The 25,818-nt window shown below is 39.3% G+C and overlaps 3 protein-coding genes and 1 long non-coding RNA gene across 5 annotated transcripts in view; 1 reads left to right on the forward strand and 3 right to left on the reverse strand.

Annotated features, from left to right (window-relative positions):
• Nucleotides 1-82: 82 nt before the first annotated feature.
• Nucleotides 83-20,272, forward strand: polr3c (polymerase (RNA) III (DNA directed) polypeptide C). 2 transcript variants are annotated; one of them, XM_012865736.3, is made up of 13 exons: nt 83-219; nt 2,196-2,342; nt 3,318-3,582; nt 4,440-4,744; nt 4,840-4,944; nt 17,690-17,863; nt 17,942-17,993; nt 18,079-18,139; nt 18,228-18,378; nt 19,320-19,421; nt 19,671-19,720; nt 19,803-19,952; nt 20,051-20,272. In XM_012865736.3, exons 2-13 carry the CDS (start codon nt 2,196-2,198, stop codon nt 20,127-20,129), a joined length of 1,641 nt encoding a protein of 546 aa, XP_012721190.2. In that variant the 5' UTR covers nt 83-219; the 3' UTR covers nt 20,130-20,272. The 2 variants fall into 2 exon arrangements, with proteins under 2 accessions (XP_012721190.2, XP_021173794.2); XM_021318119.2 differs by lacking the exon at nt 20,051-20,272 and having other exon boundaries at nt 19,639-19,720; nt 19,803-19,925.
• On the reverse strand, nt 6,700-10,084 carry LOC118562120. The gene is made up of 4 exons (XM_036134394.1): nt 9,282-10,084; nt 9,009-9,164; nt 8,478-8,570; nt 6,700-8,003 (listed from the first exon to the last, which is right to left on the reverse strand). The coding sequence occupies exons 1-4, from the start codon at nt 9,804-9,806 to the stop codon at nt 7,683-7,685; spliced, it is 1,095 nt and encodes a 364-aa protein (XP_035990287.1). The 5' UTR covers nt 9,807-10,084; the 3' UTR covers nt 6,700-7,682.
• LOC118562136 lies at nt 10,103-15,516 on the reverse strand. The gene is made up of 3 exons (XR_004930461.1): nt 15,153-15,516; nt 13,791-13,880; nt 10,103-10,379 (listed from the first exon to the last, which is right to left on the reverse strand). It is a non-coding gene; the product is annotated as an uncharacterized LOC118562136 (long non-coding RNA).
• A 1-nt stretch (nt 20,273) lies between the features above and the next one.
• The window catches only part of itga10 (integrin, alpha 10), a gene marked incomplete in the record, with an annotated part of 43,247 nt that continues 37,702 nt past the window's right edge, over nt 20,274-25,818 (reverse strand). The window contains 8 exon segments of the mRNA XM_036134391.1: nt 20,274-20,635; nt 20,729-20,842; nt 22,772-22,867; nt 22,952-23,059; nt 23,135-23,242; nt 23,318-23,431; nt 25,526-25,610; nt 25,713-25,802. Coding sequence (XP_035990284.1) covers nt 20,585-20,635; nt 20,729-20,842; nt 22,772-22,867; nt 22,952-23,059; nt 23,135-23,242; nt 23,318-23,431; nt 25,526-25,610; nt 25,713-25,802 — 766 coding nt within the window.

Genomic DNA, 25,818 nt, shown 5'->3' on the forward strand with positions numbered 1-25,818 from the left:
ATGATATAAACAGGGTCGTCCTCTGTATTATGTGATAAAATAACATGCCATATTCCTCCAGCCCAACGTGCGGCGCCAGAGGGAGACACCAATGAGGAACCTGGAGAGCGGAAGTGCTCCTCTGTTGTCGTTCAGGAGTCGCATGTGTGCGAAGTCTACGGTCTGTGGGATGCATAGAGGCGAACGTTCCTCCTCTCCTGACGGACACCTGTGTGCAAGGTGGGTTAGTGCTGATAACATTTTAAAGTTGTTAAAGTTAAAGTTAGCTTTTAGCCTTTCAGACCAGGTTTATTCACGTGTCACACGTTTATACCGTCACTGACCGTCCGTGCATAATAAAGAGCAAGGTTTAGGGTTTAGTCTAGTCCCCAAGCAGACTTAAATTACTATGGGTTGCAGTCTGACTTTCATATGGAGAAGAAATATAGTCTCCACACATACATCTCTTCCATAATCTTTCTAGTAATGCCGATGGCAGTTGTATTCTTATACCCCACCACGTTTTACTGCACACACCCAATGCATTAACACAAACTATTTACTGTGCAGCGCCCTGCAAAAGCATTTTTTTTCAATTTCTTTTTTCTATTTCTACTAGCATAACTGGAAAAAAAAATAAAAATAAAAATGCATTGTCCAGAACCTTCTTTTGTCACAGTTTGCAAGTATTTTGAGAAATAAATGCAATGTGCGTTTATTTTGGTGAAGTTGTGATGATAAGACCTTCGTTGGATAGATGTGAAGGCTATTTTTGCTCAAATGAAATATAGACCGCTAATACGTAGTTTAGCCATTGGGAGAATCAATAAAATGTCTTATTCCCATCTCCATAGCAAGGGTTAATCGAAAAATCTGCTTCTGGCCCGTTTTTTTTATCCTGTCATTTACTTTATTCTAACATCTACTGAAATTCACTGAAATTTTCAAGCTGTTTGCAAACGAAATTTCGTTCTGTACGCACTCTGTGCATACAATGACAAATAATTTATTTGTCATTTTGTCTTTATAATAAAGACTTAGACAACTTTATTATAAAGTTGTCTAAGTCTAAGTCTCTGCTGTTTTAACTATGGAACAACTTGATGGTATTTTCTTGATGACTTGACCGATCTACCACCTCTTTACCTCCTAAAACAGTTTTATGTTGCTTTAAATAAACAGTGTTCCCCAATTGTGTCAGGCATCAAAGGCATGAATGCACAACACTCAAATAATGAGCTCACAAATTGTGGATCTACTTGTATTTTAATAATTCTAAATGCAATTTGCAGATGATATTAAGATACAAGTAGGGCTGCAGCTATCAAATATTTGAGTAATCGATTATTTTTTTGATTTTAAAAAAGAAAAAAAAAGAGTATCTTCATAAATAACATACCTCAATAAACAAGTATCTTGAACTAAAATACAACCATTGTACATTTTAAATGCTTTGTAAATGGCTGAGACATGTATAAAAAAATATATATATATATATTTAATGCTGCCATTACCTTGTGGGCATATTTTAGAGTCTGTAGGCTCCAGTTAATGATTTGATTCAATTATTAAATTAGTTGATGATTATTTCAGTCAGCGGTTATTCATGATTAATCCGATTAATTGTTTCAGCCCTAGATACAAGATACATTTGCAGATTACTGGACAGCCAGGCATGCAGTGTTATTGAATTTCTATCTGGACTTGACTGTGTCATGTATAGGCTTTGATCATAGCCCTTTTAGCGCTGACTCTGTTTTCCTCCAGAAAGGTGACCCTCCTCCCCAATCTTTAACTTGCTTTCTTTGGGTTTATTTCCCTGTTGGCGGTTGTGTTTCCTGTAAATAAATCAACTCTGACCTGATTCTGTGTCCCTGCTAAAGAAAATCCTCCCCCAGCTTGATGCTGCCACCACCATGTGTAATGGTGGTGTTTTTACAGCAAATATAGCGCAAAAGTTCAATTTTGGGCTCATCTGACTAGAACCCCTTCTTCTACGTCTTTGTTGTTTCCTCTACATAGCTTAAGTCAAATAGCAAATAAGACTTGTGTTTTTTTAAATGTTTTTTTTTCCTTTCCTCCCATCATCCATATTCCAAATTCCTACAGAATTAACGTGCAAGGCAACAAAAATATAATGTCCTACGGTATGTAGTGTCCAAGCAATTCTTTGCTTTCCATGGTTGTCTTTTTATTCAATCTTACCTTTTATGCAGATGACGGCCCAGGAGATCTGTCTGTGTGGCCTCCTTCTGCGGGAGCATTTTGGAGAGGTGGTGGAGAAAGTGGGAACTCACCTGCTCCGAAGTGGAGCACAAAACTTGAGGACCATCGTTCACGAAACCAACCTCTCTGTGGATCTGGTACAGCTACCCAACATTTTCTGCTTATTGTTAACAGTAGGGCTGAACGATTTTGGAAAATAATCTAATTGCAATTTTTTGTCTCAATATTGCAATTTAATGCAAATTTTTTTTTTCAGTGTAATTTATCATGTCTTTTTAAACATATAAGGGCTCTACGATTTTGCCAAAAATCTAATTGTGATATATTTCAACCATAATTGCGATTTAATTGTGACTTTTCTCTGCATTAACCACAAGCAACAATAATGGCCTGTAGACAAAGATGTTTGTAAACAAGGACTATTTAAAACAAGAAATTTCACAGTTTTTATTAATCTAAATATTATTAGTCAAGAGAACAGCTTGTTGAGTTGGACATCAACCCTTGTGCAACCAACAAACAAGTCTATGTATCAATCGGTTTGATCGTACTTAATGCTATGGTGAGATTCCTGAAAGTTTCTGTTAAAAACAATATAATTACATAAACTAAAACAAATGATAAAATTAGATTATCTCACTGCTGCAACTCTCTTCCTTCCATGTGGAGCAAACCCACTTTAAACATGTTACCCACACCTAAAGGACGCGTCTGATTCACTAATTGTTACGTAGCAAAAAATTGCAGACCTCTGCGATTTGGAAATTGCATTTTTTAAAATTGCAATTATATTGCAAATACGATTAATTGTTCAGCCCTAGTTAACAGTGTTCAGCTTTTGTGGCTAATGATTTGTAGTGATGTAATGGAGCTGTTTTTTTTTGTTTGTTTCTTGACTAAATTATTGTTAGTTACCATTATTATTGGTTTTAGTTTGTAAATCATTAAAGATTAGATTTCATTTTAATATAGATAAAAGGAGAAACAAAAAAAACATTATTGCATTGTTGGGATTTTTTTTGCATCATTCATGTTGATTTAAATTATCAAATTGTAAAACAAATCAAAGGATGTTGGGTGTATTTTAACGTTTCTTTTTGTCTTTCTTGAAGGTAAAGAAGTGTCTCTGCGTGCTTGTGCAGCATGGGGCTTGTTCGTTCACCGTTGGCCGTAAAGGACCCGGCAGCCCCACAGAGTATCACGCCTGCGGTGAACGGATCCTGAGAGTTCTGCGCTACCCGCGTTACATCTACACGGCCAAAACGCTGTACGGCGACACGGGCGAGCTGATCATCGAGGAGCTGCTGCAGCGAGGCCACGTGACCATGAGCAGCACAGTCAAGACGGTCGCAGACCGACTCACGCAGAACATGGAGGGTCAGTTTTTGGTTTAGCTGCAGTTTTCTAAAAAAAATTGTTGATGTTTCCGATGTTTTAAAGCAGGGTGTCAAACTCATTTTGGTTGAGGGGCCGCATACAGCTTAATCTGATCTCAAGAGGGCCACACGAGTAAACTCATTGCAAGATTAAATAGAACTAATAAATGTGGACTTGTTGTTGATTTTTATATTAAGTTAATTTCACTTTTACACAATATATTATGAATAACCTCAGCGTTTTTAAGAAAAGTATGTGCAATTTCAACAATACTTTTACTCAGTTAAACATTTACTTGTGCATTATGCATAAGAACTGATCACAGTGATTATACAATGTTGAAAAACATTTATTCACATTTTTTTAACTTAAAAACACTGTCCTGCATGACAAAATACATCAAACAGATAAAAATTAAGAAATGATTTGAATTTTTCCACACCTGAAGCTTAATCTGCTAATTAAAACACAGCGCCCCTCGTGGATAATATAGGAACTGCATTATTTTCAATTAAACAAAGTACATGTTTTTTTCAATAATTGTTTTATCATTCTCTTCCTTTTATCTTGTCCACTTGTGAAAGTCAAATCTGATGAGCTGTTTGTGGCATCTTATTGCCACATTGCCAGACAGGACATTGAAAAAAAAAAAAAATGTATTTATTTTTTTATTTTTTTTTAATTCTTTTTTTTTATAATGATAATGCATTTAGCCACAGGGCCGGACTAAATTGTTCGGCGGGTCGGATCCGGCCCGCGGGCCGTATGTTTGACACCCCTGTTTTAAAGGCTTTTAGTCTTTTTGAATCCAGTGCATTAAAGCAAAGTCGTTTAAAGCCTCTACTTTGCTGTTATAGAAGGCCAGAGCTTGGATTATAGCGAAGTTTCCTCCACCTTCTCCAAACTGGTGGAGACACATTTTCTCCAGCGTTGCCCTCCGGTGGGGGCAGCTGGAACTTCAGGCGGCGCTGCTCCAGCCGAGGCTCCTGCCACCCCTGCAGCTCCTGCAGCTGCTGCCAGCACCGCCCCGCTGACTGCAGAGAGCTTCCCTGAGTGCTACACCTTACCGCAAGTCACGCTCACTGGACGAGGCAAACGGCAGCTGGTCCCTGAGGACGGAGAAGACCAAAGGAACGCAAAAAGGGCTAAGATGACCTCAGAGGTGAGTGAATATTTGGTCTATTCATAACCTCTAATTTAATTTATATACCTGTCTTTTGTAATGCCATTAAAATTTGTTTTCTTTTCTTTGCTCAGTCACATGGTGATGAGGGAATTTACTGGCAAGTGAACTTTGAGCGGTTCCATCAATACTTCAGAGACCAGGCGATCATCAGTGCTGTGGCCAATAAGCTGGATCAGGTCAGGTTTCCACATAATTGTTCAAAAATACAGCCAAATTATGAAAGGATGAGTTTTGCCTTTCCATATCACACTTTTAATTCACTATTAAAAGTCCTGAGCTTTTTCACACTTAGCCATATTACAAACTCAAACTTTAATGGATTTCTTTAGGATTTTATGTGATGGACCAACAAAACATTGTGCATATGTGAAGTGGAAGGAAAATTATAAATAGTTTTAAATGACTCTTTTTTCCAAAGTCTATTTGTATTTCCCATCTTTTAATCTAATACCTCAAATTAGTACACCCAGTTGCCTTCAGAAGTCACCTAGTTATAAACTGTTGTCCATCTGTGTTTACAAAAGGAGACCATGTATCAGAGAAGCAGCCTAGAAGCCCATTGTAACTGGAGGAGCTGCAGAGATCTGCAGCTTAGCTGAGTTTTATATTCCACAAATCTGGTCTTTATGGATAAGGGGCAGGAAGAAAGTCAGAAGATGTCCTGTTTGCAGTTTCAAGTAAGGAAACCAAAAATGCAAATGGAAGAAAGAGCTCCTGCCAGATGAAACCAAATTAAAAGTTTTTGGCCTTAATTCAAAAAACCGTGTGGCAGAAAACTGAAATGTCACATCACCCTGTGCAGTGGTCACACTATTCCCACTGTGACACAGTACGGGGAGAAAATGGACTCAAAATAGCTGTTTGTGTGTAATACTGGATTTGTAACCTGTGTAAAACTGTTTGTGTGTAGTCATGGGTACTTGTATGTGTAAAGCATGATTTGTAAACCACAAAACACATTTTGTGTGTAACTTTGGGTACTTGCATATGTCAATCATATGTCAAATCCACACACAAATACAAAACAATTATGAATAGAAAATAAATGTACACACACACAATCAGTAATTCCACACACGAGTGTGTATATGTTTGCACAAATCTCCTGATACACACGGACAGAGCTACCTCTGCGCACAAATCACTTTACAACAGCATGAAGGATTTTGAGACTCATTTCATGCTTCAGATTTGTGCGTACATGGTGCGTTTAAAGGCTGTTGGAAAGCTGGGCCATTTGAGTTTTCTTTAGAGTCTAATGTTAGCTCCTTCTGGCTGAAGCGGCAAATATATTTTTTAGTGGAAAAAAGAATATGTTAGCATTTCTTATTTATCGCAATAGGAATTATGGTTGAAATATATCGCAATTTAGATTTTTGGCAAAATCGTACAGTCCTAATGCAAAACTGAACTTACTTGTGAAAGATCATCTTGTCACAGTCGTACTTCTGGGCCAGCTGTCTGAGTGAGGGCTCAATAATGCCACCATGCTGATGGAGAACCAGATGAAGGGTTAATTCTACTGCACAAGGAAAACACAGTGTTTTGATGGAAAGATGGTTGGAGGTCCGTGTAGGAAAACCCAGGAAAAGAACCTGGTACACTGTAAAAATTATTACCCTGTTCAAATTAAAAAAATTGATGTCCATCTGTTGCATCTAAAATATTTGACTTCACAGAATCTAAATAAAGTCGTTTGGTACAACATGATTATTTAATTTTGACTCAAACCATATTACTTAACTTGACCCAATATTAATTCTTCACCTTTATCCAAATTAAATTATTTACATTTCAGTTTTAACCAAACTAATATATTGAAATTGAACCAAACTAATATATTGAAATTGAACCAATCTAATATATTTACATTGCACCAAACTAATATTCAGGCATTAACACCAGTTAATTAATTGGCACCATGAAAGTCATTTTTTATATTTCGTTTAATTTGAATCAAAAACAATTTGCATCACTCACATTACACCTAGCACACTCGAGCAACAGTTTTTTCCAAAGTCATTTGTTGCTCACATGTAAAAAAGGAGAAGGAAAAAAAAAGTGGCAGCATGTTTAGATAAACAAACAGGTCATTGTTGCTCCACATCAGAGCAATGACATAAAGGACAACAGATGGCTTACCAAGCACAATTAAAAAGATGGAAAGCACATTAATGGGCCACAAGCTTATCTGATCTGAACTTTAATGAAATTAGGTATTTATTGCTTAAGGAGTGTTGCCTCTCTAACAATCAGAAAATACTTAATACTCTGAACTCAGAGCACAACATTAAATGGCGACAGCACTCCACAACAAAAACCCTTTGCAACCAACACTATGCAACTATGCACGGACATTGGTCTCTTTAATAGAAGCCGGCGGAAACTACGGGCTATATCAATGTACCATGCACAGCGATAATGTACACACCTGTTGAATAGTAAAATTGACAATATTTAAGTGAGTGCACAAGTTATTTCCAAAAATGTGTATGGAGTAAGTTTTATGGAACATCTGTTGAGCTCCCATCTGACTCCTCATCTTGTTAAGTTGTGTTGATGTATTAACCTTACTTTTCTGTTGTAAGCTCAGAATTTTTTTTACCTCTACACATTTTGGAAATAACGTGTGTGCTCATTGATATGTTGTTCAAAATGTTGATTTTGAAAAGGAGTGTTCTCATTGTTGTGTACTTTACATACACAGCTTAACTTTGAATGACATATTTGCTAATTTCTTGGAAGGAGTGTCATCTTACTTAACATCATATTGAAAAGAACCAAAATTCCAACTAAAGCACTCAATTTAAGTGCCCCTGTGAGCCTGTATATCAAAGTCCTGCTGAGGTGGTCTAACTCAGCAATAGAAGCCAGTGGCAACTACATGCACACACTAAGCACACACAAATGTGCACTACTGCGCAGTTTTGAGTTCACTACTGAGTTTGCGAATCTTGGAAGTCATCTTGTTGGAACCAAGCTCCATTAGGATCTTCTGAAGGGCCTCAAAAGTGAACCTGAAACCCTGTGGATACTCCATGTTAAGAGCATAGCAAAGTCCAAAGAGCATTACCACCCCAGCTGCAATAGAAGGCAACTCATTGAGGACTTCCACACCATCAATGACAATCCCAACGTCTTGGGGCTGCTGTAGAAGGCTTGAATTCTCTCTGAAGACGAAGACTGCCATGGTGGTCCTCTCGAGCTCCTGCTCGGCTTGATCTTTCTGGGAGACCTGAAGGAAAATATGCAACTGAACAACTGCAGTCTGGTACACCTCATTAATCACTACATACTGTATAATGGCATAGGTCAGGGATGTCAAACTCAGGCCCCGGGGCACTATTTGGCCCACGGAGCCATTTTATTCAGCCGCGAGATAATTTCAAATGTCTATTACAGTTGGCCCACACACACCATTAATGTGCAGTGTAATATGAATTGAACATGAAATTTGCTGTGTCACAGGATGTGTAGACACATTTGAAAGTGGGTATGTGAATGTGTATGTGAATGTATATGAAATTTAACTGAGTATTAAGTGCATGCATGCACAATTTTAGTCAATTTTTCCTAATTAATTGTGAAGTTTGGCCAGCGACTTCGTTCCAGATTTTGAGTGAATTTGAGTTCGCCACCCCTGGCATAGGTGGACTCCCGCGATTAATAAAGTTGAATTATCTTTGTGACAGAATTTATCTGGACATACCATGTATTCCTTTATTAGGTCCTCAACACGTTCTCCCAGGTAGATGATGAGGGCTTTGAGGATACACTCCCTTCTGATATCTGCATCAGCACCCTTTAGGGACAAACAAAATGGTTATTATGCGATGTATAGACTACACTAGCAACTCAATTCCCAGCTCTACCATAAACAGTGCTTTTACACTGTGTGCCTGGTCAATATTGAATCCATGGCAGACTAATTGAAAGCAGTGAAAATGTAAAGCCATTCTAGTACATCTGCCAGAGGCCAGACTGGATGGCTCCTGTTTGGCTTCCTATAGTCTCAAAGTAACGTTGGTGAAGTGGCAGGTGCACAAAATATTTTCTATGAGTTACTATACATTAATGTACTCATAGGGGCACATTTTTCTTTTTTTAAAGGTTGATAGCGAATATGGTGCAAAACAACTTGGCACACAATAACAATGCCATGTACATCAATTGCACATTCTCTTCATGTCGAAGGATTGAAGGCTGCCCTTAATGGTTATTTATATACTACATATCATACCTGGTCAAGAAACTCCAGGATCGTGGCAGTCTTTGCTTTAGTGGTCCCTCCTTTCTTTCTGAAGATCTTCAGCAGCTGTGGGGAGTGCTTGTCCAGGTGCGCCATAAATCTGGTCAGGAGGGGAACTGCAGTAACCCGCAGAAACTCTGCATCAACCTGTACACAAGAAAACAGTGCACTTAAAACTAAAGAATAATGTGAACTAAAATAAAAAAAACAGACACATTTTCTCATCTATGGGCTTAAGTATACAAATGGTTGTAAAAAGTGTACCTCTTCCATCTGAAATAAAGCTGGCCATCTTTCCATGAGGTTCTCGATGGTTGGCTTCTGATCCACAATCTCTTGCCTCCTGAACTGAAAAGTCCTGGCCATCTTCTCCCGTACGGTTCTCTCATTGTTTCTTATCTTTATTTCGGTCAGAAGAGACACTCTTTCTTGCTCAAGGTTTTCTGGACTGTCTCCACTGGGCTGAGGATAGTAATTGGTCTCACCTCTTCTTGCCTTTTTCACATTCTTTGCTGGAAAGGGAGCAGCATCTTCTCGTGATTTGGATTTTAGTGTGTTCACCATCAGCTCAGACGAAAGTCCATGTGACCTCAGCTGAGTGCGGTAGTTGCACATCTTGCTCTTCAGCTTCAGTTTCCATCCATAACTCTCATTGAAGGAGTCTGGTTGTCTCAGGCAGGGATGTTTCCTCGTCAGAGCCTCTGCAACATCACTCAGGTCTGCATCAGTGGGGTACGCCTTGTAGGAAAAAATCTTCTCTGCCAATCTTTCCAGTATGTCGGACAACATTTTTGATGAAGGAGTCAGTCTGGTTTGGTTATGTGCATATTCTGAATTCCCCCTCTGAAGTTGACCTTCTGTTTCAAGGGAGAAGGGCGGGATAATGAACTCCTTTGGCCATGGCTCTTTTCTTAGTCCCTCACTGTCAGAGGAGCTGCGGCTGAGTATGATTGTGTCATCTGTATCAGTGTTTTGTGAGACAAGGCTTGTGTCTAAGTCACTCAAATCAGATGGGACACTTTCAACGAAACTCAGAACAATATCAGGAGCAGCTTGTATGATCTTGATTGTAGTAAGATCTTTGATCATAGAGGTTGAGCTCAAGTTAACAAAGATTCCACCAAAGTCATCATCCTTGTATTGCAGCCTGATGTCTCCACAAAGTTTGCATTCGTTTTTGACCTGTTCAATGAGCTCCTCAACTGTGTCCGGCATCCTTGATAATTCCATCCTCTCTGCGCTTTCGTCACTCAACAAGATGAGGAGTCGGATGGGAGTGGCCATACTGTTAAGTTGGATCTCAAGATGTGTTTATGTAGATGCCCTGATGGTCAGTGAAGTTCAGGAAGCTGGAGTCAAAACCTGGGTTGGAGGAGAATAAAAGGAGACAGAGAAAGATAAAAATTACTAATTCACATTCACAACCACCGTGTGTACTGATGAAATGACAGCTTAGAGTTGTAATAAGGTCTATCAGTGCCCTTTTAAGTCAGTCTAACATTGTGTCCGTGCCCCTTTTATTCCATCAGTGTCCCCGTCTGTTAGTCCATTGTCACAGCATGTCACCCCTCTAGGTTAGTCCAGTCACACAGTTTATCCCATTTGAGGTAGATCATGTTATTCTTTTAGAAGTTAGTTTCCTTAATGTATGCTGCCCATTCACAAATGTTACCTTTTTCACACATCTTTACCAGCACCATGACATTAAGTATTCATTTTGAATTTCCAGTAGACATTTTTGTCAACTAATAAATACAAGGTTAATAAAAATTAAACATTCTGGAAAATATCCCATTTAAGCACAGTTGCAACAGGCTGTATAGTTGCAATACCTACTCTGCCCACCATGTATAACCTACAGGCATTGATACACGGGGCAATTTTTTGAGCAATGTTGCTTGGCAACAACATGGTTAGCTCCAAAGTTTTCGATGGAATGATAAAAATAAGTTGTCTGCTGCTGATCCAAGTTCTACTCATTTAAGTGATTTAGTGATAAACTGTCCAAACAACATTTTATAGTTTTGTTGCCCAGACACATTGCTCAAAAAGTAGCCCTGTGTAGAATCACCTTTCCTTTAAGTTAGTACAGTGTCAGTTTAGTGTAGATTTTAAAACGTGATTAGTAGAATGAATTATATGCAAATAGAATGATTTGATGAATATGCAGACCTTAAATAATTTTAAAAAAAAAGGGAAAAAAATTCAGACCTTAAACTTGAATATATCTCTTCAGGGTGATGAAACGGACTCCTCCCACAGTGTAAGCTACCAGGGGATATGAATCAGTCAGCTCATCTGATGCCACAAGTATTATGTCTTTGGAATGGCTTACTTCAAGTTCGAAGGCCCTGAAGTGTTCCCAGTGCCACACTCTCAGCTTCTTAACAATGAAAAAAAGTCTCTCCTTCAGAATAAACATGTGGATGATCTCAGTGAATTCTGGAATCCCCTCCAAAGACCCATGTGCAAGTATCATTCCATTTCTGTAGTTGAATCCATTGAAAGTAACATTTTTTGCCAGGCACACATAATCCATTGTTGGGTGTTTGAGCCGTATAGCTTGTGCAATATCTTCTTTTAACACATCAACAGAAAGAGTTGAGACAGTTGAAACTTCCAGAAGAGGTTTTTGAGTGTACATAAATATCTGCTGTGCCATGTGAAATTGGTGTCGCTCCGCCAAAGACAGCAAAACATTCTTGAAACATCTTGTATAACGAACAACTCTTTTAAAAAAACTGTGCTTGGCTTCGTATCTTAAAGTCCAAAGACAGACTAGTGGTCCAAACTTACGAATAAGATGGGGATAATGTTCCAAAAGGTGATGCTTAGGCAGCAGATTATAGTCTGGGAAAACCTCTCTAAGTCGCACTCTGTGCTCTGATATCTTGAAATTCAAATACCCAATTGATTCCTCTGTATGGACAGGTGAGACAATAAGATCCACTAGATCTTTTAAGTCAGTCAGTATTTTCCAAGCTGGTTCATCCACAGGTACCTTTTGGCCGACAAGGAAGGGAAAAAACCTTAGGAGACTCCAGTTTTCGTGAGAATTGCCTCCTATTGTCTTTCGAGATGCAAAGTTCAATGGCACTGGATGCGGACAATTAACTTTGTCTGTCCACTTAAAGGGGAAAGCTAGTATAGACTCGTTTAAATATGCAAGCGTAAAGTACTTCTTGGATGTGAAAACAGAGAGACAAAGCGCAATCTCTGCAGGTACGATTCCTTCAAATAAATCATGGACAAGATCTGGGGGGAAACCTGTGGTAACTTTGAAATGACTAAGTTTCTCAGAGAGGACACATCTCTTCTTGACACCACAGAAGTTACTTAGAGAATCTTGTTCAAGGATTTTGATGTGTTCTGAGTGAATCTGTTCTGTTCTTAATGTAAATGCTCCACTATCTACACTTTTTGTTTGAATTTCTGACCTAGATGCTGTACAAAATCGACAAATGTGACCACTTGAAAAGCTCTCAACAAACCCTGCGATACCATGTGCTCCAAGGTTATCAGCTATCACACACTGGATCGTTCCCCTAACACATTTCCCTAACTTCTGCAAAAACACACCATGCTCTTCTAATGAAATTAAATCACGTATGAGTGGCTCGAGTACTGTCTCATAGCCATACACTTTCAAATCATCACTTTTGACTAGAAGAGCCAAGTAAATTGATGACAGCGAAGACTGACAACCAGGGATCAGATTGCCTAAAGTCCAATAGAAGGCACAGATTTTATGTTTTCTTCGTGATGTCCCAATCGGGTTGCAGATTTCATACTCATCTCCATAAAGATTTAGTGAAATAGCACAGTCTGCAGACAGAAGTGTGTTTTTTCTGAAAAATTCACCATCAAAAGGACAACTATATACCGTTTTATCACTCTCTGGTGACTGATATATCTCTCTCAAATGCACAGTTTTTGCCAAAATTGCATCTGAATTTAGAACCTGCTGCAATGTTTTCAGCACAGATACATACTGTAATGATTTTTTGTTTCTTTTATCAAGAATGTATTCCAAGGGAGACACTACGCTGAATTCTCTTTTATAATATGTCTTGCGCTTCCAACTGGTAGACAATGGCCCTTGTTTCCCTATTGCTTTATGAATTGGGTGTGAAGAACAAAGAACAGTGGCCAATTGTTGAACAACAGATGCTTCCACATGACAATTATTATCTTCTAAATGTTGGTTAATTGCTGCTACACTACCCGGCACAGAGACAGTTCCAATGAGATGTTCTAGGTCCTCAAGCAATTCATTTACAGCCGCACTTGAGACTAAATATGTATGCTCTAATTTAAGTAAAAGTGAAGCTAATCTCAGTTCAACTTCCTTTTCCAAATCTCTTGACTCTTCAGTGGTTGGCTCTATTTCTTCATTCAAGTCTGAGTCAGAGTCAGGTGGATTGGAAATGAGTGATGTGACAACTATTCCACTTTTAAAGTCATTGATGGAGCACGACTGGTGTTTTCTCCATTTATGGCTCCGGAAACTGCTGTATATGTTGGTTTTGTATGAGCAACCATTAAACATACATGGGACTACTTCATATTTTCTCAGATGTTCATAGATATGTTGGATGAAAACGTGCTCAGTAGAAAGCTGATCGTTTCCACAAATGTAACACTTGAAAGAAGAGTGTCTTTGTTGGGACTCCAGAGAAGGATGATTTCTAGAGAGATGTTTCTGAAGACCGTTCCATGTCTTAGACGAACAGGGACATTGTGCGTGGATGCATGGATAGAGACGCCGCCTACCGTCAAAGCGATGGTCACGTCTCAAGTGTTTCAGTATCTCAGATCTTATTGAAAAATGCTTACTGCATTCTTTGCATTTCCACATCCAACCTGAAAAAAGAAAAGCAAACGAGTAAATATTTAGAGAATGCAATGAGCAGAAATCTTAAATAAGTTTTGTTTAATTTTAATGACAGTCTTGTAATCTATATACCTAAAACAATGTTGAGTCTAACAGTAGTAAAGAACATTGAGCTACATGTTTTGTATTCTAAAGATTTACAAAGAAATTAATGAATTCATCATCATTATTATTATTATAACTACAATACAATCATTTAAGCCACCCTATTGTAAAAATGACTGCAGGGAAATGCCCTTATGAAGCACTCAATCATCTGTGCGCATTCTAAATGAGGTGTGATCTTACTACACATCCGAAGTAGGCTGGTTAATATGCCGTGGGTGGGGCGGCGCTGGGCTCGAGCGAAAATTAACTGTTCCCTCGAGTTCACTGGACTTGAGAGAAAGACACATGGAAACCCGTTTTTCCTGTTGCTTCTGACCGCCCCGCAAAACTGTATCATTTGGTCCACTTTATCTCGTCTCCACGGTTCATTTCATTTTTTCTGAACATTGCAACCCAACATTTATACTGGCTCAACGTTATAATGGGCGCGCGTGGTGGTCAAATAAACCAGCCAGCATGCCACGACATATTTCTAAACACACAATGCATTCGGGAAACGTAATTCTTAACCTACAGTAAATGGGGCAGTGTCGTGAACGAAATGCGTGAAAACCACTCGAAGACCCGAACAAAAAGTTTAGTTCTAACGTGCAATTTAATAAGAAGATTACCGAGTGCCCCGTGCAACTGTTTAAACAAGGGAGAAACGTGACTGCAACTACAAACCAGCATCATGGCGACGACCGCTCGGAAACCACCATACGACGTAGCCCACCATTCAAATGCATGCACTAAGCAGCCTCGTTGCCATAAAAGAAACGGATGCACTTTTAACACAAGATGAAGTAATTGCTAATATAGCTTAACATGTGTTAAGCTAGTCAAGTACATAGTGTAGCCGAGCTAACCGTGGTGGAAGCGATTGGTAGCCTTGTGAATTATGATATGCCGCCTACCTTGTTTAATTCCCGATACACCCGAAAAATGTACACATAGGTATATTTCTCACGAAATAAGCCAAAGTTCAGATATTACACAACATTTAACACGGAGAAAAACGAACGCGTTTACTGGGATACCCAAATGTAACCGAGACCTTCAGCTTGCTAACCAGGTGACATGACCAGTCTTTTGCACCACTAAACATGTAGGCTTCTTAAGACATGTTTACATCAACTTAGGTTAGTACTTACCGCAGGTTTATTCTTCGATGAAATGCAAGTAGGACGTTAGAATTGCCGAAACGGACGAAGCTCTGATATCAAGCTCTTCTCCCCAACTTCTCGCCGTCGCGCGCGCTCCTGTGCAGTGCGCATGCGCAATTCAAGTTTCACTCAAATGGAAAATATTACGTTCTTATCTCTTTCCTTTTGGTGTGCTTTGAGAGGAACCAAAATATTTGCTTTATTTCCTTCAGAAGTGTAATTAATTCAGTCTGAATCAAAATTGACACACAAGAATGCAAATAGATAGGGTTTCACAACCAAGTCAATAATTTTACAATGTATTCAATGGTAGTTATTAACTTGAATGAACAGCTCCGTGCTTCACTTTTTTCAGTGTAGAGGCTGCAGGAGACTTCAGACTGGGTGGAGAGTCATCTTTAAACATACAGCCAGAGCTTCAGTGGAAAAGTTTGGATTAGGGCTGAACGATAATTGAATAACAATATATTTTGTTCGATAGACGTATGTCGATGATGGGGAAAAAAAAGGTCAATAAAAATTTTAATAGAATAACAGTTTTCCTTCCTTTTGCATTTTAGCCATGTAGGTTAATATTACAGTCATTACATCCTCCCAACCAATCACAACGCAGACCCAGTAATGCTCCGTCAGCAAGCTCCGCCCCCTTCAGAGAGTTTAGAGAGCACACTTTTTTTCTTTTTTAAAAACTTGTAGTTTTGGTAAAAAGTTGGTTGAATAAAGGGATGAGTTTGAATGGGGTACCGCGCACGTGACGTCACCGTCTCAAGAGCAACGCCCCTTTTGCCGCTTAGGTAGGGCATACAGGAGAGAAAGCACGGATAACTCAGCTATTACAAGCGCAACAGAAACAGCGATATGACCGACTTTACAGCCGTTAAACTTTCCCAAGACGATGTCCCAGGCACACGGTTTACTGGTCGCACTGTCGAAGAACACACCAACCTTCAGCTCAAACGATGGCTTGAGGTTCGAGGGCTTAAAAAGACTGGAAAACTGGCCGAGTTGATGAACGGTAAGCTTTGTTTTTTTTTTCTGCGCGGCGATCATGGCAGCGTCGGCCGTTTTTTTTTTGTTGTTTGCAATCACCGTCCAGGAATGGGTATATGTTTAATGTTTGTCTCATTTGAAATGTTTTTGAGTAAGCTATCCTGGTAGCAGGCTATCATGTTAGCGCCTGCTACCATGATAGCCTATATGCTGTCATGGTAGCAGGCGCTACTTTATTAACATGTCGGCCACCAAAATACTCTTACCTTGACTTGATGTCGCTGGAATTGGGTCAGGGTGTTTTTTGGTTGGGCCCTTTCCTCCGACAAAATGCTTGCTACATATGTACGTGAATTTGGTAACTTTTTCCGGGTTGAACTGTTGTGTAGGCCGACCGCCCCGGTGTACCAAGCGCACACGTTTCTCCTTGGCAGTCTTGAAGAAAACATCCTTCATATGCGGCCGATCAGCGTACCTCGAGTCGCTGTTGCACGTTCCATAGCAACAATGTTTAAAAACCATGGTCTTAGATTTGGAAAAAGCAGTCGTTTACCGAGTAAAACCTAGGCTAACGCACGTCTGTTACAGCAAAACAACGGCGGCTTTCCGGAGTTTGCCCCACTGCGTACCACGTGATGTGACGTCATCGTGACGTTGTGTTTCTAAAAATAGCTCGCGCGCGGTACCCCATTCAGCGTTTGTGTGTTCTGTATCTAAAAATAGGTAATTAAGCAACAGCATTAAATGGCCAGGGCGACACTTAAAATATATGTTTTGAAGTTGTTCATAATTATTAATATCGATCAATATGATTTCTATTTTATCAATATGCTTTTTCTATGTCGTCCAGCCCTAGTTTGGATCAAAGCATGTTAATGTGCTAAACGGACTAGTCAAAGTTCAGACCTAAATTCTATTGAGAATCTGTGATGAAACTTGATAAACTAATGTTTACAAGTTGCTCTTCGTGCAATCATGCTGCACTGGGTGGATTTTAAAGGATGGGCAAAAATGTGAATCTGTAGATGTGCACAGCCTGGAGGGTTTAATTTTAATTCCACTTTCTAATTATGCTCCACTTTGTTTTGGTCTATCAGCAAAAATCCCAATGAACACAAATAGATCCAAGATTGTGCTTATATCTTGATAAATATGTCAAAAAGAGTTCAGGATGGTACAGTGTTTATAAGATAAAATTAATTTACTCAGCACAGGAAAAAAAAATGCTTCAATAAACACGTTAAATGACGGAATACAGTGTAAAGTTGGATTCAGGGAATAAATCTTCTTTACTTTGGGTTTTTGTTTTAAAAATATTTTGAAAAGGATTTCCAACACACATTGCTCTTAAAGTTAACATTTCATTTTCTTTACAATGAATAAACTAACATTAAATACTGATTTAATATTGGTTTTAATATAGAATTCATATTAATACGTTATATAATGAATTTAAAAGGGGAAAAAAGCAGCTGTCATCAAGTTATTTAAGGGGACAAAAACAAGATCATGACTGTAATATCCGCACGTTTCAGACCAGCAGTGAAATAGTGAGGACTATCCTGAGGATGAGTGAGGTGACCACCTCGCCCACAGCCACCTGCACAAAGCCCCTCTCGACCAATGAGATCTTCAGGTCGCTCCCAGCCAGCTACAACATCCCCAGACACATCTTGGACCAGTATCTGACTCTGCTGGTGGACGACCCGGTACGTCCTCCTCTGGGCACTTTTCATCTTTTCGTCCTCACAAAGCTCCTTTATCATGCTCTACATCTTACCTTCTAGATGGAGTTTGTTGGGAAGGCTGGAGAAAGTGGAGGAGGAATGTTTGTTGTCAGTATCCTTTTGTGCTTTTAGAGCAGCAGCTAAAATGCTGGATTACCCAGTCTGGTTTATAATGTGTTCCTGAACACATCTGCTAGATCTACACAAAGCACTCGCGAACCTGGCTCGAGCCACACTTGAGTCCATCGTGCAGGAGAGGTGAGTTGGTTGTAGTTTTACTTTAATACACATGGCTTTCTTGTTGAATCCCATCGCCCATCAGTTCATGTTTTCATCTGGCGGTTAGATTCGGCTCCCGGTCGGCTCGTATCTTCCGCCTGTTGCTGCGGAAGAGACACCTGGAGCAGAAGCAGGTGGAGGACTTTGCCATGATTCCAGCAAAGGAGGCCAAGGACATGCTCTACACCCTCCTGTCCCACAACCTGGTGCAGCTACAGGTGACCTACAACCTTTTCATGTCTTTAGATTCATCACCTATCGTCTACCTCCATATGCACACACACAGCTGCTAAGCACATCCCTCCAAAGTAGTTTTATGTTCTACTAAAAACTCAAGCAGCTGCTTTAAAGAACATTATTCATGTTTTTGAATTTGTCCGACCCGTAATTTGCTGAACTAAATGGATAAAGCTCTTTTAAAACGTCCCTCATGGCCGGTTTTATTTTGTATTTGTTGTGTGGACAGAGACAGTGATAACGTAGTCAGAGATCCAACACAGACAGGAAGTTTTGAATAGTAGGGTTAGGATTTTTGAACATACTGCTGTAGATAGGTATGAGAACCAGCTGAAAAATAACCTACTGGAATACATAAAAGTATAAATATAACACAGCAGAAACCATCTCGATATAAACAATATAGTCTCCTCTTATAGCTCTCTTTTTTGTTTGTTTTTTAAATCTTGATATTTTTAAAATCTCGATATATTTCCCAGCCCTACTTATAAACACAGTTTGGTTAAAATTTAAATTAAAATCTGTTCATACTGTAGTTTAACATCTAAAAATGCTGAGCTAAGTATACAGTAGGGAAGGGCCATTGTCAAATAATCTTTACTGAAATAAACTAGATGATAACCCATTTCAAATCATTTAATATAAAAATGTCTAAAAAAATGATAAAATAAAATTATTATGTGCAGTGAAATTGCACTAAATGTAACTAAAATCCAAAACATGTAATGTTTTGCCAAGAAACCTAGAAAGTTTAGCCTGGAAACTTTTAAGTTCGACATAAAACAAACTTGTAGGAACCATTAGTGTCACATTCGTACAAATTTTTCAAACTGATTTCATAATCATGTTTCATCACTTTTAAATCTGCCAAATTGAAGCAAATGGTCACACATTTATCTTTGCTGGCTGTTTTCTGTTATAGGAAATCCCCAAGACCCCAGATTTCGCTCCATCTCGCACCTTTTATCTTTACACCGTCAACCAGCTCCCAACAGCCCGAATGCTGCTGCAGAACTGCTACAAGGTGAGACTTAACCTTCTGAGATCTGATTGGACTCTGATCAGCTGGTTATAAGGTTTCTTCGTCCCTATTTAAAGCTGCTGGAGAAATACCTGCCATAAAATTTCCATTTAAAATGAACACGAGGACGGAGAGTGCGGAAAAGTTAGCAGTGTTTACATGGACAATGCGTTGGAACCCTGTGCAGATTTTCCTTCTTCTCTCCTTCTACCTTTAATAGCTTCTTATATGCGACCAATGTTTCTCCTGCAGACCGTGGCCAACCTCATAGAGCGACGCCTGTTTGAGACCAAAGAAAACAAGTAGGTCATAGTTTAAAGATTTTGTTTTATAGTTTAACTCCTCGTCTCTCTGTGGCTGATCGCTTTCACGTCGGGTTTGCAGGCGCCTCCTGGAGAAATCCCAGCGGATCGAAGCCATCCTGGCGTCCCTGCAGGCCAGCGGAGCCGAGCCCGAACAGCTGAGCGAAGTGGAGGAGATGATCTCTGCTCCCGAGAAGCAACAGCTGGATGTTTTAAGGCTTCACGTCAACAAGTAAGACAAAACTGAAACTTTTTATTTTCTTCCTTTCAACTTTCCCAACAATATTCTTGACGTTTCTGTTTTTTTTTTTTTTTGTTGTTCTTTTGCAGGTTAGATTCAGCTGAGAACCAAGTAGATGAAACCATCTTTATCTTAGAATCCTACATCAGCTCAACATCTGCAAGTTGAGACTTAAGTGTTACAATTTGGCCAAAAGTTTGATCATTTTAGACTTTATTCTTTTCATCTTTCTGTTAAATTGGAGTGAACGGGTTGTTTTTTTGTTTTGTTTTTATTGCGTGGATCAAGATTGAATAAACAGATCAGTAGTGCCTCTTTTCGACAGTTTTTATTCCATAAAAGAACAAACAAACCAGTTCTGACTGTTTTAAAATATGAAATCATGGAAAAAGTCTGCAAGTTAAATAAAATACCTGTAGTTTGATACATTTTTGCTTAAAATAAAAAAAGATAATTTACAAAATTGCCCTTATGATCCTGCAAATCTTGGGCAGTGCATTTCTATTGGACCCTGGGGATGCCGTCTTTGGTCCTGGAGATCCCTGTTCAAGCTCTCCAACTCCAACCTCATCGTGTTGCCTGCAGATTCTGCTCATCTGGTCGTCTTCTTCGCAAACTCTGTCTCAGTCCTCCTGGTTTTCATCTTCTCTGTGCTTACGTGTGAAGAATCCCAGCTTTGAGAAGAAGAATAAGACGGCTTATGTTAACGTCTGGTCTGTGACAAAGTCATATTTGCAGAGTTTCAAACAGGAGATTTGTGCAATTACCTTCCACAGTATGAATATAATGAGCGCTAATAGCAGCAAACCACCTATGATGCTGCCAATCAAAATCCAGAGAGAGATGGGAATAGCTCGGCCCTTCAGCACCTCCAACACAGTCTGGAAAAATTAAAATGTGCAGAAAAAGATGAGAGGAAACAACAAAGCCTTGAAAATGTATTCATAACCATTTTCACATGTCTTACAACCACAAAGAGTGTTTTGCGGCAAAAAATAAGCAGGAAATGGTGCACTGTCAATTTGAAAATAATTTTTACAAGTGCCAATCTGAACGCTTTGATGCACATTTATATTTAGCCCCTGATACTAAATCAACTGTAACCCATCATTGTGAACTGCACTCTCGAGTAGGATGGCCTTCTTTGTCCACCAGGAGGATGGGACAGTGATGTACTTTTATTTCTAGGGCCATGCCTGGGTTACTGCCATCCTACATCTGTGATTTAATCACACGGAGAAGCGTGGATTCTTACTCTGTGTTCAAATGATCAGTTGTTGCTCATTTCCCCGCACAGGACTGGGGGAAAAAAAGGTTTTTGTTTAGTCTGCTCCGTCTACCCACAACATGTTGCAAAACACTGGAAATGACCTGAACTCATTTCTTTGACTACTTTGAAGTCCAGACTAAGAGCACTAGAGATGACCTCTTTAAATTGTGACTGTTTTTCTTAAATTGTATGGTATTTTAACTGTGATTGTTGTGTAACTTTTGCTGCCTCTTGGCCAGGACTCTCTTGAAAACAAGGTTCTTGATCTCAATGGGACTTTTCTGGTTTAGTAAAGGTAAAAAAAAAACTAGTGCAACAAGTTTGCTTTAGAAATCAGCTAGCTAAAAGATTGAACCTGAGTGTGACAAAGCATTTCTCACTTATAGCTTTCTGTGACTACTTTTACTGGCCCATTAATGTGTTTCAGACCAAACGAACGATAACCTGAGTAAATACAAATAGCAGTTTTTGTGCCCCCCTTGGCTGCAGAAACTACCATCAAGTCTCCACGATCATCTTTTGAGAAATGTTTGGCCCACTCTTCCATTACATTGCAAGGAGCCTTGGACCCTTGCAATCGGCCTGTTTAATGTAATGTCTCCGCATCTCTCTTGGATATAATTCCAGACTTTGACTAGGCCACTGCAAACCCTTTATTTTATTTTTATTTGTGCCATTCAGAGTTGGATTTGCTGGTATACTTTGGGTTGTAGTCGTGGTGCTTAACTAAAGTGTCCTTGTACTTGACATCACAAACTGACGGCTGGACATTGTCCTTTGTTGTCTTTTCTGCCAGAGGGTGGATTTGTGGTTCCATCAATTACAGCAGGTCCTCAAAGTCCCGAAGAAGCAAACAAGCTGCAGTCTAGAGCTGCAAAATAAATTGAATTGCTACCTTCATTTAAATAGCGTGTGCGACATCGAAACCACAATGGACTACCTGTGTGTAATATTTGGTAGTATACTGTATTTCAAGTGTAATGCCTCACATTTGTAACGTAGTGTATGGGAAGATGAGCACAGATAAATGCTGGAAGAAGACCTGCAAAAAACGTCCGACTAGGGCGAAGGTTCTCCTCACAGCAGCACAATGAGTCTTAGCATTCAACCAGAGCAACAACAGAACAGTTCAAATTAAATAATATTCAAGTTAAAAGGATGCAGTCAAAGCCCAGACCTGAATATAATGGTTTGTCTGTAGAAAGACTGTCTGTTAAGAGATGCTGTCCATCCAAGATAAGATTGAGATTGAGATTGAGCTATTTTGCAAAGAACCATATATTATCCCAGTCACTGGATGTGCAAAGCTGGTGGGAACATGCCACAAAAAACGTTGAAAACCATAATTTTCCTTCAACTTCACAATTACCTAATGCCGTGTGATGGTCTATTACATAGAAATGAATGTGAAATATTGTGAAGCTTGACGCTGGAACATGGAAAAAATGCTGAAAGGTTCAACGGGGCTGAATTAGTTTTTTTTTTTAAAGCAGTCAAATATATCCTCCATGTTCTGCTCAGAGGCGTTCTGCAGTCTTACCTCCCCCCGGATTGTTCCTGTTCCCAGAGTGATGAGGTTAGTCTCTTGAGCTGAGAGGCTGTAGGCGCTAATTATCTTCACTGACTTATATTTGACCTACAGAAACACACACACAGGATGAGCAACCATTGCATCATTTGAGGAGAGTTTCATCTTCTATGCGATGCTCCGTTAACTCACTTTTCTGAAAAAGTCGTCGTGAACTCTCCGGCTGATCCGTAGAACAGCCTGGTGACCGAGCTGTTTCACCTCACAGATGACCTCTGTGCACCACGACCGGCTGCAGTTCTACAAATGAACACAAGTCATGCTGGCGTCTTATTGGCGCGCCTTGACGTCTGTTTCTCAAACGAGGGTTCTCACCAGTATTTCATTGTGCATCATGTCCTCAGGGTGAAGGGGACGGACGTCTCTCTGTCTGGACTTCAGCTGGGCTGGATCGCTCAGCACGCTGCACTTTATTCCCGAGGCCTGAAGGGCAGCTCAGAAATGTCACATCGTCCCAAAGCGGCACACATTCAGACAAACTCACACAGCGGCACTCACGTTGTACGTGAAGACGTCCGTTACGGTCATGAAGATGGCGTCCTCTGCAGCCACGGCGGGCAAAAGAACGCGCAGCTCCAGGTTACTCACAGAGTAACAACCAATATTTAGCAGCTACAAAGACAAAAGTGACTTTTTAGATCAGTTTGTTCAGTAATGACATCCGAACAGCACTGCAAAGTTTTTGTTGTTTGCTTCCAAAGGCAGACGACCCTTTAATGTTGTAAAGTGGTCCAGATCAGTGGATCTCCAGACTCTCAAAGGCGGTGTTTGGCTTATGAGTCCAGTACCATTTTCAGACAAATGACTTATCAGTTTATTATCTCGTATTAAATTATTTACTGTTTCTAAAAGATGTGAAAGACTCTAAGCAGCGAAATGACAATGATAGTAAAATTAGTTAGTTTGGGTGCTGTTGCTGGAAAAGATTGGTCCGCGCTTGCAACAGGATTCAAAGCCCAAACTGCTTTTCACATTTTGCCAAATTACGACAAAAAACTTTTGTGTATTTTATTGGGATTTATACAGAGGTGGGTAGTAACTAGTTACTTTAACTCAGTTACATTTACTTGAGTAACTTTTCGAACAAAATGCACTTCTAGGAGTAGATTTACTGCACTGTCCTTCTTATTTTTACTTGAGTAAATATCATGAAGTATCGGTACTCTTGAGTAATTTGACTGAATAAAAAACAAACTTGTTTCAACCAAAAAAGCACCAGAGAGACACATCTATATGTATATTAAGGTGAGACTTGTTGTTTCTACACAAGTTTTGTTGTTTTTAGTGTTATTTTCTATCTGCTGACATCATTGAGTCCTTTCCAGGTCAAGTAACCACATTACATCAAGTAACAGTAGATATTGTTATTGGAAGTACTTTGCACTGTCCTAAATTAATGTATATACAGTAAGTGCTTGGTTTAATACGTTTTATGTTGACATTGTTTAGAAAAGTGTTTCTTTCTGCCTGAATTTGTTACTTTGTAATTGTTAGTTTGTAAATAATATAAGTTAATCATTAAAATACCAGAATTTGTACATTTTTGTACAATTTCATATTTTTAAATATTAAAACTGTTGTTATAAATATGTATTCAGTAATTGCGTAGCCTTCTTATCAAACACTTTTGTACTCTCACTTGAGTAATTTCCTGGTTGGGTACTTTTTACTTTGACTTGACTAAAAATTTGTCGAAGTAGTGCTACTCTTGAGTAAAATTTCTGGCTACATATACTGGCTGATATACTAACACAAATTTGTGCACAGTTGTGAAGTAGAAGGGAAATAAGACATAGTTTTAGAAAACGTTTTGCAAAAAATATGAATAAACTGGAGGGTTTTCATGTTTTTACCTTTTGTTGCAGTCACAACAATTTATTTTCCAATAGATTCTCAATTGAATTTAGTTCTGAAATTTGACTGGGTCAATCTTAAAGATTCCTAGGCTTTGATTTAACCCACTCCTATGTGGTTCTGACTGGATGTTCAGGATCATCGTCCTGCTTCGAGGAAAACATCCGCCCATAAGTTCAAGTCTTTTTTACCCTCTCACAGGTTTTCTTCCATGATTGCCCTGTATTTAGCGTCATCCATCCTCCCATCAGCCATGAGGAACTCCCCTGTTGTTACTAAAGACATTTTTCCTCACAGTATGATGCTGCCACAACCTTCTTTCACCATGGGGATGTTTTGTTTTTTCAGGGTGATATACAGAGTTATTCTTCACACGTAAGCCAACATTTTCAGTTGTGCTCTCAGACCAGAGCGCTCACGTTCACATTTGTTCTCTGCATGGTTCATAGGAACCGCAGTGTTTTACTTCCAAACACATTTCCATAAAACTCACAGGTAAAACAGTACTTCTATTGCTGCCTTCGACACTAAATGCCCTTCTGTACTCAGTCCGTATACTTTACATGCACAACTCAGGTCTTTTATGTTTTATTGATGCTTAGTAAATAATTAAATTCAATACAGTTTTATTTATATAGCGCCTATTCACGTAACATGTCATCTCAAGGCACTTTCCAAATCAAATTCAATCATTATACAGACTGGTCAAAAAAATTTCCTATCTAAATACAATAGATTTATTGCTATATTTATTGATGAAGGCTTGAGGTCAGCTCCTCAGCTGAAACTGGTAGTTTTCTTTGCTAACCTGGTGGTTGACAGAGACTGTTAAGTCAAAAACGAAACATTTACCCTGATGTGTGTGTAGAACTCTGGGCCCATGGCTTCTGATGCCGTCCGTGTGGGGTGGACCTCGTAGCGGTTCAGATTGGAGTCACTTCACAAACAATGGTGGGGAAAAAAGAGTGAATTATAATATAAAAAAAACAGTAAATAAGTAAATAAAGCTTGTAAATGATGTTTTATTCTGTGCACACACCTGCTAATAAACAGATCTGGCTCATACTGCACAAAAGTCTGCAGCTGAATGCTGTTGTCCCCCAGAGTTTCCTTTCTCTCGCTGCTGTCACTGTGAGACAAAAATA

Source organism: Fundulus heteroclitus, chromosome 3 (genome assembly GCF_011125445.2).
Source record: "Fundulus heteroclitus isolate FHET01 chromosome 3, MU-UCD_Fhet_4.1, whole genome shotgun sequence".
NCBI classification, from domain to species: Eukaryota; Metazoa; Chordata; class Actinopteri; order Cyprinodontiformes; family Fundulidae; genus Fundulus; species Fundulus heteroclitus.